This window comes from Anabrus simplex, chromosome 6, assembly GCF_040414725.1.
Source record: "Anabrus simplex isolate iqAnaSimp1 chromosome 6, ASM4041472v1, whole genome shotgun sequence".
In the NCBI taxonomy this organism is placed as follows: Eukaryota; Metazoa; Arthropoda; class Insecta; order Orthoptera; family Tettigoniidae; genus Anabrus; species Anabrus simplex.
The window spans coordinates 160,977,607-160,990,873 of record NC_090270.1 but is presented as its reverse complement, the minus strand read 5'-3'; the positions used below and the strand labels follow the sequence as shown (position 1 = coordinate 160,990,873).

The following is a 13,267-nucleotide window of genomic DNA, read 5'->3' as shown; positions in this document are numbered from 1 at the left end:
TTTATTTTGATTGCACGTATTTTTCAACTAGGAGACCTTGGCTGCCACATACCTCCCCTCCCCATTCCTTGCCTTTTGTTTGAGGTCAGTAATATTGTAGTAAAGGGTGTTCATTCTTAGAAAGAGGGATTATTGTCAAGCAGTGCAATAAAGCGTCTCGTTGAACCCCAAGCCACGGTACACCAGCAGTGTTGAGTGCACCCAGTGAGTTACTTTTGTAATCATGATAGGAATTCATTCAGTCAATCCCTCTTGCTGAAATGAGCTATGAAGAGTAAGAGGCGAGGGCGTTATGTCTTTTACAGTCTGTGGAAGAAGTTTTAGTGAAAGTGGGGATAAATACTAGAAGTAGTAGAGTCTAACAGTGATATGGGACAGAGCGCCAATGAAGAAGTTGTAAATAGTAGTGATGATTTCTCTCTTTCTGAATGTTTTGAACCATAACAGGAAAGGTGATATTACCAAATGGACAAAAATTCCCCCTCCCAAATACTCACGTACTCAAACCTACAACATTGTTACTCATTTACTGGGAGTGAAACTCATAGCAAGAATTGCATCATCACCTGAAGAAGCTTGGAGCCTTGTTTCTTTTTTTTTTTTTTTTTGTGAATAATATGTTGCAACTAATTGTAAACTGTAAGAAACTGAAAAATGAAAGTCAGAGGAAGTTATACTTGCAAATGAATTATTTATCACAATATGGTTTGTCATGAAGAGGATAATTATTTCCAGTAGTGTAATTATATTGGAAGAACCCCTCCCCACCACCCAGCGATATAATGCAGGAATAGCATCAGTGTTCTCCCCAGAAATTATCATCAGCTGGGTGGCAGGAATGAATAGCTGGGCAGGGAATACTATGTAAAAAATAAGTATGATAAAATTTCAACTTATTCACCATTGACAATAATATTAGACAGGTAAACATTAACTGAAAAATTGAACTATTTTAGTGTAATCACGAAGAAGACATAACAGAGTATTTTGAACTTCAAGTGTTCTACAGCTTGTTCATAATTACTAGGTTGCTATGGGGTGCCAGACGGGTTTGTTATATGTCCTGTGAAATTGAGTGCTCACATGTGATCCACACTAATCCAGACACCGCTTGCGCATGACACTATGTGAGCAGCTGAACATTTAAACTCCAATTTAACTCACGCAATTATACTGATAATAATGAAGATTTTTCATTTAAATAAACAGTTTTAGAGTGTTTACATTTTAATTTGGAACACACAACGATTCAAACATGTATTAATATTACATAAACAGAGCAAATTGGCCATGCAGTTAAGAGCACCCAGCTGTGAGTTTGTATTCGGGAGATAGTGGGTTTGAACCCCACTGTCAGCAGCCCTGAAGATGGCTTCCCATTTTTACACCAGGCAAATGCTGGAGCTGTACCTGAATTAAGGCCAGGGCCACTTCCTTCCCAGACCTACCACTTTCCTATTCCATAGTCACCATAAGACCTATCTGTGTCAGCGCGACGTAAGCAACATGAAATATAATGTAACTAGCACATGTGATCTAAGTTATGATAGCCGGGCGGTCAGTGAAAACGGCTGGGCGGTGCACCCATTAGAAAGGTCCTAGGGAGAACACTGAGTATTACATAGTTAGTAGAATCTAAGCCTGTTAGCTGAATTCAGCAAGATAAGGTGTTTAATAAAGATTATTCTTGTGCATGAGAGTGCCTCCGTGGCTCAGGCGGCAGCGCACTGGCCCCCCACCGCTGGGTTCTGTGCTCAAATCCCGGTCACTTCATGGCAGATTTGTGCTGAACAAAGTGGAGGCGGGACAGGTTTTTCTCAGGGTACTCCGGTTTTCCCTGTCATCTTTCATTCCAGCAACACTCTCCAATATAATTTAATTTCATCTGTCATTCATTAATCATTGCACCAGAGGAGTGCGACATGATTTGGCAGCTGGCACAATTCCTATCCTCGCCACTAGACGGAGGCTTCATTCAATTCCTGACCCAGTCAAATGACTGGAAACAGGCTGTGGATTTTCATTTTAATTCTTGTGCATTACAAGTTTTTACTATGTTTTAAGGGGAAGGAGATTGCAGGCTAAGGGCTCCATTCAGGATCAGAATTCAGGATGGGTGTCTGTGAGAAATTGGTGCCAATCACTGCAGGTAGAACAACTGAGGGAAGATGAAGAACAGGGAGCTGTTTGTGAGAAATGTGGAAGTAGGAGAAAGGGAAAAGGTAGGAAAGGGAAATCTGGAGTATTGGATAGGAAAAGACAGGTGGAACAGGGTCATGGGAGGGGAAAAAGGGAGGAGGAAGTAGCTTCTGCAGCTGTCAGGAAAGATAGGACTGACCAGGAAGGGAGGGGATCAAATGAGGTGGATAGGGTTGAGGCTCTGGTCATGGGAGATTCCATTGTTAGACATGTTGGGAAAATGTCTGGGGGAAAGAGTACCAGGGTAGAGTATTATCCAGCAATTAGGTTAAGGAAGATGTTGAGGGAAGTAGAAGAACAGGAAGAGGGAAAAGAGAATGTGGTAGAGTTTCACATTGTACTAACAACGTAAGACAAGCAGTTATAAGTACCAACATTGTTGGGGATGTGTGGGACCTGGTAAATGCAGCACAGGTGTAGTTTAAGGAAGCAGAGATCATTACCAGTGGAATACTGTGTAGGAGGGATACTGACTGGAAAGTGATTGGGGATTTAAATGAGACTATGGAGTGGGTATGTGGGAAACTGGGAGTGAGATTTCTCGATCCTAATGGATGGGTAGGAGATATAGATCTGCACTCAGATGGCCTTCACTTAAACTGCAGTGGTACATATAAGTTAGGAAATTTGTTTAGAAGGGTTATAGGGAGGTACATTAGGGGAGACAGGGTGGCCTAGGGAGTGGTGATAAGGGAATAGGGAATAGGAAATCAAGTAGGGATGACATAAAAATGTTAGTGCTCAAGTATTGTAGAGAAAGGAATAGAATTAAGTAATTTAATAGATGTATATAGGATAGGAATGGTAGGAGGGGGAGTATTCATTCTGGTGAAAGAAGAATTTATAAGCTACGAAAAAGTTAAAGGTGACAAACATGTAATTCTAGGTGTAAGGCTCATCTCTAAAGATAATAGGCAAATTGATGTCTTTGGAGTGTACAGACTGGGAAAGGGTAGTGCAGGTGCTGACACAGAATTATTTGATAAGATAATCAGCTATGTGGGAAATTATAAGGAACGGAACTTGATTGTAGTGGGTGATCTCAAATGACCAAATGTCAGCTGGGAAGGTAATGCAAATGACATGAAGCATGACCAACAAATGGCAAATAAGTTAATATGGGAATGGCATCTGATTCAGAAAGTGATGGAACCAACTAGAGGGAAGAATATTCTGGATGTGGTGCTGGTAAAACCAAATGAGCTCTACAGAGAAACCGAAGTATTAGATGGTATTAGTGATCACGAAGCTGTTTTTGTGGTAGTAAAAAATAAATTTGAAAGAAAGGACGATATTAAAATTAGGACTATTAGGCAGTACCATGTGGCTGACAAAACAGGCATGAGGGAGTTTAAAAAAAGTAACTATGATTGGTGGAAAATGGTAAATAAAAAAGTAAACAGATTATGGGATGGGTTTAAAGCAATTTTTGAGGAATGTGAAAATAGGTTTGTACCTTTAAAGGTGGTAAGGAATAGTAAAGAACCACTATATTATAACAAAGAAATAAAGAGACTAAGAAGGAGGTGCAGATTGGAAAGAAATAGAGTTAGAAATGGCTGTGGAAGTAAGGAGAAAGTGGAGGAACTTACTAGGAAATTGAATCTAGCAAAGAAGTCAGTTAAGGATAACATGATGGCAAGTATAATTGGCGGTCATACAAATTTTAGTGAAAAATGGAAAAATGGAAGTGTATGTGTAGATACTTTAAGGCAGAAACAGGTTCCAAGAAGGATATTCCAGGAATCTTTAATGAACAAGGGGAGAGTGTGTGCGAGGATCTTCAAAAGGCAGAAGTATTCAGTCAGCAGTATGTAGAGATGATTGGTTACAAGGATAATGTCCAGATAGAGGAGGTGACTAATACTGAAGAAGTATTAAAACTTAAAACTGACAGCCATGACATTTTTAGTAAGATACAAAAGTTGAAAACTAGAAGAGCGGCTGGAATTGGTAAGGTTTTGGGGGATTTACTAAAGGCAATGGGTTGGGATATAGTACCATATCTGAAGTACTTATATGATTATTGTTTGCATGAAGGAGCTATGCCAAATGAATGGAGAGTTGCTATAGTAGCCCATGTCTATAAAGAAAAGGGTGATAGACATTAAGCTGAAAATTACAGGCCAGTCAGTTTGACATGCATTGCATGTAAACTTTAGGAAAGCATTCTTTCTGATTATATAAGACATGTTTACAAAATTAATAACTGTTTTGATAGAATGCAGTTTGGGTTTAGGAAAGGTTATTCCAGTGAAGCTCAACTTGTAGGATTCCAGCAAGATATAGCAGATATCCTGGATTCAAGAGGTCAATTGGACTGGATAACACTCTATCTTGGTGCCCTTTCTTCCACACACTTTCCCCACATGTCTAATGATAGAATCCCCTCATGACCAGAGCCTCAACCCTACCCACCTCATTTGATCCCTTCCCCTCCTGGTCAGTCCTATCTTTCCTGACAGCTGCAGAAGCTACTTCCTCCTCCCTTTTCTCCATCCCATGACCCTGTTCCACCTGTATTTTCCTATCCACTACTCCACATTTCTCTTTCCTACCTCTTCCCTTTCTCCTACTTCCAAACTTCTCGGCAACAGTTCCCTGATCCTCATCTTCCTTCGGTTGTTCTACCTGTAGTGACTTGTACCGATTTCTCACTGACACCTGTCCTGAATTCTGATCCTGAATGGAGCCCTTAGCCTGCACTCTCCTTCCCCTTAAAACAATAGACCACCTGTCTTCTACAATTTCCCCCTTTCCTTTCCATCCTTCTATTACACCCACTGTATCCTGTACATTGTTTGAGGGAGGCCTACTTCCCTTCCTGTCCTCTGAGAGAATCCTAATTATCTCTCTCAAGCTCTCCAACTCCTCCCCCACACTCCTTAATGCCTGGCCACACCCACAGTTCCTACACTTGCATTCCTTTGCCATTCTTTACTGAATAATGAAAATAAATGGAAAAATAAGATAACTTCTGTGCAAAATAAAAATGAAAGGAAAGAAATATTGTCTAAGGTAGTTTACAAAGATCACACGACAATAATGTAATTAATATAGGCTACTAGTACACTACAATACTACTTAGTTGTACGAATGAAAAGTGCTTGTACAATGCACACTAGCTCAGCAGTCTTATTTTCCAGCACCATATCAAACACATTTCAACTTAATCCATAGAATAATTTGGCACAGTATTAGTTTAGATTAGGTTGACAGTTCTTCTCCAAGTTCCCTAGATAGGCTGCTTTCACTACAGGTAATGAGTTCTGCATATTCCTTCTGTTCCCAGGAGGATTTTGGTTGCTGCCCATACATAACATGGAGTACAGACATTACCTGATGTGTTTCAGTGTCATTTCCACCACCAAGTTACCATCATCCACCTAAAGGAGCTTATTTGCCTGAAGATACACTATTGGCAGTCTTAGTGCTTCAGGTTATGTACTGTCATCCAACCCTTGACATTAAGTCACTGGCTGTACAATTATTCCATTACTGTAGTAGGATAGTCTGACCAGACATGAGATCCTTTTCCATTACCGTATGTTATTTCTATACCACTTCTGTTCATTTCAGTTTGTCATTGTAAATTATAAAGATCTTTAATACTGTAGAGCAGGGCCTCCCAAACGCCCAAAATCTCATGCGTGCAAACTAAGGTGCAGAGTTCCTGTGCACAGTGCATCAGTCCCACTCGGGGCTCAGGGCTCAGACCAACGCTTCGTCTCTGGGCTACTCGGCTAAGCTTACTCAACTCGGCATGGATTTGGAGTGCTACGGAACAAGTCAGGAAGAGGGAGACAGGCGGAGCAAGCGAGACAGGCGTGGGAAAAGAGAGTGACAGCACTATTGCTCCAAATCGGGAAGTGGGAGTCTGCACTCTGGTCAACCAAGCGAAGTCGTCTTTTGCATCGTGCACCATGCAATGCACTGATGCATGCACCATGAGAGGCCCAGCTATAGAGAGTATTCCTACAGCTGCTTGTTCAGATTGAAATGTATTGTTTTATTTCATACTAGCAAGGTATCCGTGCTTTGCAACTGTTTTAAACTGAAAGTTATTATTCAAACTTTTACATTTTGGAGAGTCCACCGTCAGCTGAGCCTGTAAAATACACCCGCAGTCCGTACATCAAACAGAGTTGGGGGAATGATTATTTATTTTCTGATCTACCACTCAGTTGAACCCCATACAGAAGAATTTGAATGTTTTAAACCCTATCTGATTTAACATCTAGGAAGTAAAAGCAACCAACCTGCGAAATTTCATTGTATGTCAAACAGGAATGGAGGAATGAATAATTTTCTTTTAAGGGGTGAATGTTTTAAATATTTATTAACATCTAGGATTTTAAAGACCATCCTTCATTAAATAAATTAAGTTTGTACCTGAAGCGGTTTCAGAAGAATGGATATTGTATTTTTGAGAATCAACCACCATCTGTACCCCTTAGGGAAGAAATATTTTGAAGTATAAGAGATTTTACACCTATGACATAAAAGAATACCCTTCTCATAAAATTACAACTTTGTACATCAAACGGTTTTGAGGGATGAATAATTTTGTTTACGGAGCTAACCTCATTTAACACCTTAAGAGTGGAACGTTAAAAACTATTTCCTATTTCACACCTAGGATTTAAAATATACAGGGTGAAGCATAATTCGTGCACTCGGGGGTCGCAGCGCGACTCCTCACATGCCAGCAATAAAAAAATGTCTCTTACAAAATTTCGTCTTGCGAGTATATCCGGTAGAAAACGGACGTTGAAGAGTAGCAATCTGGCAACATTGTAACCACATGTAGGGTACTACCTCTGTCAGCAGACGTTAGTCGTACTGTACAGTTGGTGCAGTGGGTAGAGTTTTTGGTTGGCATGCAGGAGGTCGATGGTTCGATCCTGGGTCGAGGCGCATTTTTTATTTGCTAATTTCCATCTGACATTACCTACTGTAATACAGTAAGACACCATTTCTGAGGTCACATGTATCCTACATTTACAACATTTTGTAACGCTGAAACAACGTAACGTAACGTAAGGCCCTAACGAAATGTAATGGACCTGAACGAGGCAAGAATAATAGTTGGTACTAATCTATGGGTGCTGCCTCTGTGGTGTAGTGGTTAGCGTGATTAGCTGCCACCCCCGGAGGTCCGGGTTCGATTCCCGGCTCTGCCACGAAATTTGAAAAGTGATACGAGGGCTGGAACGGGGTCCACTCAGCCTCGGGAGGTCAACTGAGTAGAGGTGGGTTTGATTCCCACCTCAGCCATCCTCGAAGTGGTTTTCCGTGGTTTCCCACTTCACCTCCAGGCGAATGCCGGGATGGTACCTAACTTAAGGCCACGGCCGCTTCCTTCCCTCATCCTTGCCTATCCGTTCCAATCTTCCCATCCCCCTACAAGGCCCCTGTTCACCATAGCAGGTGAGGCCGCCTGGGCGAGGTACTGGTCATACTCCCCAGTTGTATCCCCCGACCAAGAGTCTGAAGCTCCAGGACACTGCCCTTGAGGCGGTAGAGGTGGGATCCCTCGCTGAGTCCGAGGGAAAAGCCGAACCTGGAGGGTAAACAGATGATGATGATGACTAATCTATGGGACCATTGGGGGAGAGTACAAAGAAGGGTGCAAAGAAAACAGGTTTCACATCTAGTAGATGAAGTGGTGTGAATAAATTCACGCCCGCGACGTGGAAAGGGCGCCTTTCAAAGCTGACCAATGAAAACGATTGTTCGTCCATTTCTAGGATCGTAGTATGTAAGTGCAAATGTTTTCTAGAAGACCCACTGCAATCGCTGTTGACGATTAAGATGCCAGATACCTTACCACCTGGACTACATTTACGAAATAAAAAACATACGCCTCAACCCAGGATCGACCACTCGACCTCCTGCATGCTAACCCAAAACTCTATCCACTGCACCAACTGTACAGTGCGAATGTCTGCTGCTGACAGAGATAGTTACCCTACATGTGGTTACAGTGTTGCCAGATTGCTACTCTTCAACATTGTTTTTTCTGCCGGATATACTCGCAAGACGAAATTTTGTAAGAGACATTTTTTTATTGCTGGCATGTGAGGAGTCGCGCTGCGACGCCCAAGTGCGCGAATTACGCTTCACCCTGTATACTGCTATTTGGAATTTTGTCTTCGTACGTTAAACTGTTTTGGAGGAAGAAATTAATATATTTGTTTTCGGATCTTAATGCCCATTTAATTCTCTGAGCGATTAAATTTGTTTCAAACCTTCTGTCATTTAACACCTAGGATATCATTTGAAATTCTAACTTCATAACTCAGACGGTTTCATATAAATGCATATTTTTGTCATCATTCCTCACCCCTCAGTCAAAACACCTGTTGGGGTGTATTGTTTTCAAGTCCACTTCTTATTTCTATCCTCGCCAAAAGAATTTAACTCCCTTAAGTTGATTCCAACCCTGCCACCTCCCTGCAAAAACAATATGTGTCTTTACTTTTAAATGAGATCCCAAATACCAATTTTCTCATACATAACATCCTTTGTTTTTGAGATATAAGTATCCTAAAACAAAGAATTCAACTCATTTTTCAATCCATTTATCCCCCCACTTAACTGGATCAAATACAGTAGAGATAATACGCGACACTGAGCAAGATTATCGGGGGACAGCTACTGGAGCTCACTCTAGTGGATAGACCTGAACAGTACTGATTCTCTCATAAGAGCATGTGTATTTTTGTGTGAAGTTTTTGGTGTTATTTATGCATTTTCAGTGAGTTGACATAAATAAATAGTAGTGTCATTCCTTGATATCTCCTCTCAATATGAGGGGAAAGGTATGTGCTGTGTTTGGCTGCAGTAATTATGAAGTAGAGAAAAATGCGCGGTCGTTCTTCAGGTTCCCTCGTGACAAGAACATGTAAGTAATATTGTGTTTGCATATATATTCTTCCAGTGACAAAGATTTTTATAGTACTTCATAATCTTCTGACCTGCTCGACCCATATTTTAACTGGCATAAAATGTAATACGCATATTTTATTCTATAGTGCAGCAGTTAACCTTCAATGCCGATGTGTTGTTGTAGGTGTGATCTGTGGGTTTTGAAATGTCACAGAAGCGATTTCGATAAGGTGTACAAGAAAGAAGGGACGTTACGCTTATATAAGAATTATAAGATCTGTTCAGATCATATCCAGGCCAGCGACTTTAGAAATCCTCTACAATACAGCCAAGGGTATGTTACATTTTTGCTTTAATTGCACGTAAATATTCCTTAAAGCATCACTATCGACAACATTTTCATAATTTTCTTTATCCCTCTTCTCAGATTAAAGCCGGGATTTTATAGATTATCTTTCTGTTAGTAGGCTTCATGTTAGGAGGAAAATTGTCCAGCTATTAAATGTTAATTCGCCGGGCTGAGTGGCTCAGACGGTTAAGGCGCTGGCCTTCTGACCCCAACTTGGCAGGTTCGATCCTGGCTCAGTCCCGTGGTATTTGAAGGTGTTCAAATACGTCAGCCTCGTGTCGGTAGATTTATTGGGACTAAATTCCGGCACCTCGGCGTCTCCGAAAACCGTAAAAGTAATTAGTGGGACGTAAAACAAAAAACATTATTATTATTATTATTATTATTATTATTATTATTATTAAATGTTAATTCATTGCATCATATGTGTAAGGAATGTGCCGATATGTTTATTGACAAGTGTCTTAATGTGATGATACAATGTTTTAAATGAGAAAAAAGACAAATCCAACCGTAAGAGTTCAGGCAGGAATGCTAAAGCTAAAAAAGTAATGCATAAATGAAAGATCAAGCCATTTCACACCAGTCCATTTCACTTCTTGTTTATATGTCTAATTTCAGTCTTTCAATAATAACCTTTTAAATAATTCTTCATTCATTTATCCAGAATTGCTTTAGCAACTTCGAAGTTAATATCTCAATAACACTTCCTTTCTAGACGTAATTTATTTATCCATTTCCGTATATACATTTCCATTGATATTTGAATTTAGAGTGATTTGTTCAGGTCAAGTCACTAGGAGCGCCACCGTCGAATTGTCTCCCATTTTAGCAAGGCGAAATCCATAAGTGTCGTGTATTATCTCTACTGTATTTGACTGGATTTTCCAAAAACAAAAGAATACATGTTCCTTTCTTTTTAAAGAAGATACCAAATTTAAATTTTCACATCTGTAACATCTTAAGTTTTTGAGATATAGGCCTAAGTCTCCTCACGAAAATAATTCAACACTTTTTTCAGTACTATTCACAACCCACACCCCCTTGAGTGTTTTTTCCAAAACAAATATATGTGTTAATTTATTTTTAAAAAGATATTTAAAATACCAATTTTCACAAATATATTAAGATTTTGAGATACACTATAGATATGCTAATTTTAAAAATTTAACCCCATTAACACTTCCCCGTAAGTGGATTTTCAGAAAATAAATTATGCATGTTCCTTTACTTCCACAGGAGATTCCAAATACCAGTTTTGACGTCTATACCATGTTACATTTTGGAGATATATTGTAGATATACCCATTTTAAAATTCACCCCCTTTGTCACTCGTGTTTACCCCCTTTTAAGTAGATTTTTCAAAAAAAAAATGTTTCTTTATTTTTAAAGGAGATTCCAAATGCCAATTTTCATGTGTGTAATATCTTCAGTTTTTGAGATATCAGTATCCTAATAAAATAATTCAACCCCCTTTTTCAGTCATTTTTAGTGTTTTTTTAAACAAAAAATATGTGTTACTTTATTTGTAAAAGAGATTAAAAATACCAATTTTCATGTCTATAATATGTTAGGTTTTTGAGATGTACTGTAGATATGCTCATTTTAAAAATTCACCCACTTTAACACTTCCCGTTAAGTGGATTTTCAGAAAACAAATTATGCGTTTAGTTTAGTTTATTGCCTTTCTTATACGGCGGGGCTCAGGCTATGAAGACTGCTATTATGCCAAACCATATTATACAACACCTTTATACAATTTACAGAATAATGTACATAAAATCATTTTTTACATATATTTCTAAAAATCACTAAAATTAATTTACTTAACCTCTATAATTTTGTATACTCATTGATAATTAAGAGCTAATTATTAAATTTTTACATTAGTGAAATCTACTTTTTACGTATTTGAGTGCCACATTAAACATTTCCTTATAAACAGCCTCGGATTGCCTATGCCTCTAATTTCAGCTGGGATTGAGTTCCAGGAACGTATGGTAGCAGGTATGAATGAGTTGTTGTACGAGTTACTGTGGTGAATGGTTACTTTTACAGGAGCTTCCAAATACCAATTTTCACATCTGTAACATGTTATGTTTATGAAATATATTGCAGATAGTCCCTATAGTCATTTTAAAATTCACCCCCCCCCCCATCACTCCTGTTCACCCCCTCTTAAATAGATTTACGCTACCAAAAACAAAAAAATACATCTTTCGTTATTTTTACACAAGATTCCAAATACCAATTTTTCCGTCTGTATATCTTCAGTTTTGGAGATACCAGTATACTAATAAAAATAGTTCAACCCCACTTTTCAGTACTTTTTACTCTCCTGCCCCCCCCCCCCCCCGTAATGTTTTTCCAAAAACAAAGAAATATGTGTTACTTTATTTTTAAAAGAGATTAATAATACCAATTTTCACATCTGTAATATGTTAGGTTTTTTGAGATATACTGTAGATATGCTCATTTTAAAAATTCACCCCTTTAACACTTCACCTTAAGTGGATTTTCAGAAAACAGATTTTGTGTGTTCCTTTACTTTCACAGGAGATACCAAATACCAATTTTCACACCTGAAACATGTTACTTTTTTGAGATATATTGTGGATATATTCATTTTGAAATTCACCCCCTTAGTCACCCCTGTTCACCCCCCATTAATTGGATTTCCCAAAAAAAAAAAAATGTTTTTCTTTAATTTTAAAGGAGATTCCAAATACCAATTTTCATGTCTGTAACATCTTCAGTTTCTGAGAAATACAGATCCTCATAAAAGTTATTCAACCACCTTTTCACTGTTTTTCATCCCTTTTAATAGGATTTTCCGAGAAAAAAAAGTGTTTCTTTATTTTTAAAGGAGATTCCAAGTGCCAATTTTTATGCCCTTAAAATTTTAAGTTTTTGAGACATAGACATACTCATTTAAACAATTCACCCCCTTAGCAATGAAATATCCTGAAATCCTCCCTTTGTGAGCACCTAAACTCTAATATTAATGTATCCTCAAAATTTCATATCTTTATGTCCATTACTTTTGGCTCGGCGATGATAAATCAGTCAGACAGTCAGGACATGTTATTTATATGTGTATATGTATATATATATATATCAATTTATACTTTATTTTCATAACTTACATATAATTTTATGCATTCTCCTTTGCAGTAAGAAGAAGGTAACAATCACTACTCCAACTACTGCAGCAGCAGCAGCAGCAGCAGCAGGAGGAGCAGCAGCACCACCACGACCACGAGCAGCAGCAGCAGCAGCAGCAGCAGGAGGAGGAAGGAGAGGTATGAAGTAGATCAAAATTATACAATTAACTTCTATTCAGTTACTTCTCAGTATTTAAAACTGGTCATTTGCATTGTATACTCAATTCTGATATAGTTAATTTGCATTAACCTTCCATTGGTCGCAACTGACCTGACAGGCACAGGCTGTAGTCATCAGTCGCTACCACTCCAATGTGCAAACCTACAATTCTCTTGAAACTTTATATATTGGGACCGATGGAAGGTTAAACATCCTTGAAATATAAATGATCACTGTCAGTATATTCACTAGCACATTTAAGAACCTTACTCCAGGGCAAAATTCTGGCACTTCCAGATCTCTTAAAGAATAAGTAATTGAAGGGATGTTATACATACCGTATTATTTCTTCTCCAATTTCTAGCCTCTCATCTCATTCTTGTTATTCTTTGTATATGTATTCATATCCATCTTCATTATCACATAGCATCCGGCGTGCTGGCCTTTGGTCACAGAGGTCCCAGGTTTGATTCCCGGCAGGGTCAGGAACTTTAACCATCATT

The 13,267-nt window shown here is 38.8% G+C and overlaps 1 protein-coding gene across 1 annotated transcript in view; it reads left to right on the top strand.

Annotated features, from left to right (window-relative positions):
• The window catches only part of LOC136875912 (uncharacterized), a 159,446-nt gene extending 146,693 nt beyond the window's left edge, over positions 1-12,753 (top strand). The window contains exon 8 of the mRNA XM_068228251.1: positions 12,615-12,753. Coding sequence (XP_068084352.1) covers positions 12,615-12,753 — 139 coding nt within the window. The remainder of the gene's footprint in view (positions 1-12,614) is intronic.
• Positions 12,754-13,267: the final 514 nt, after the last annotated feature.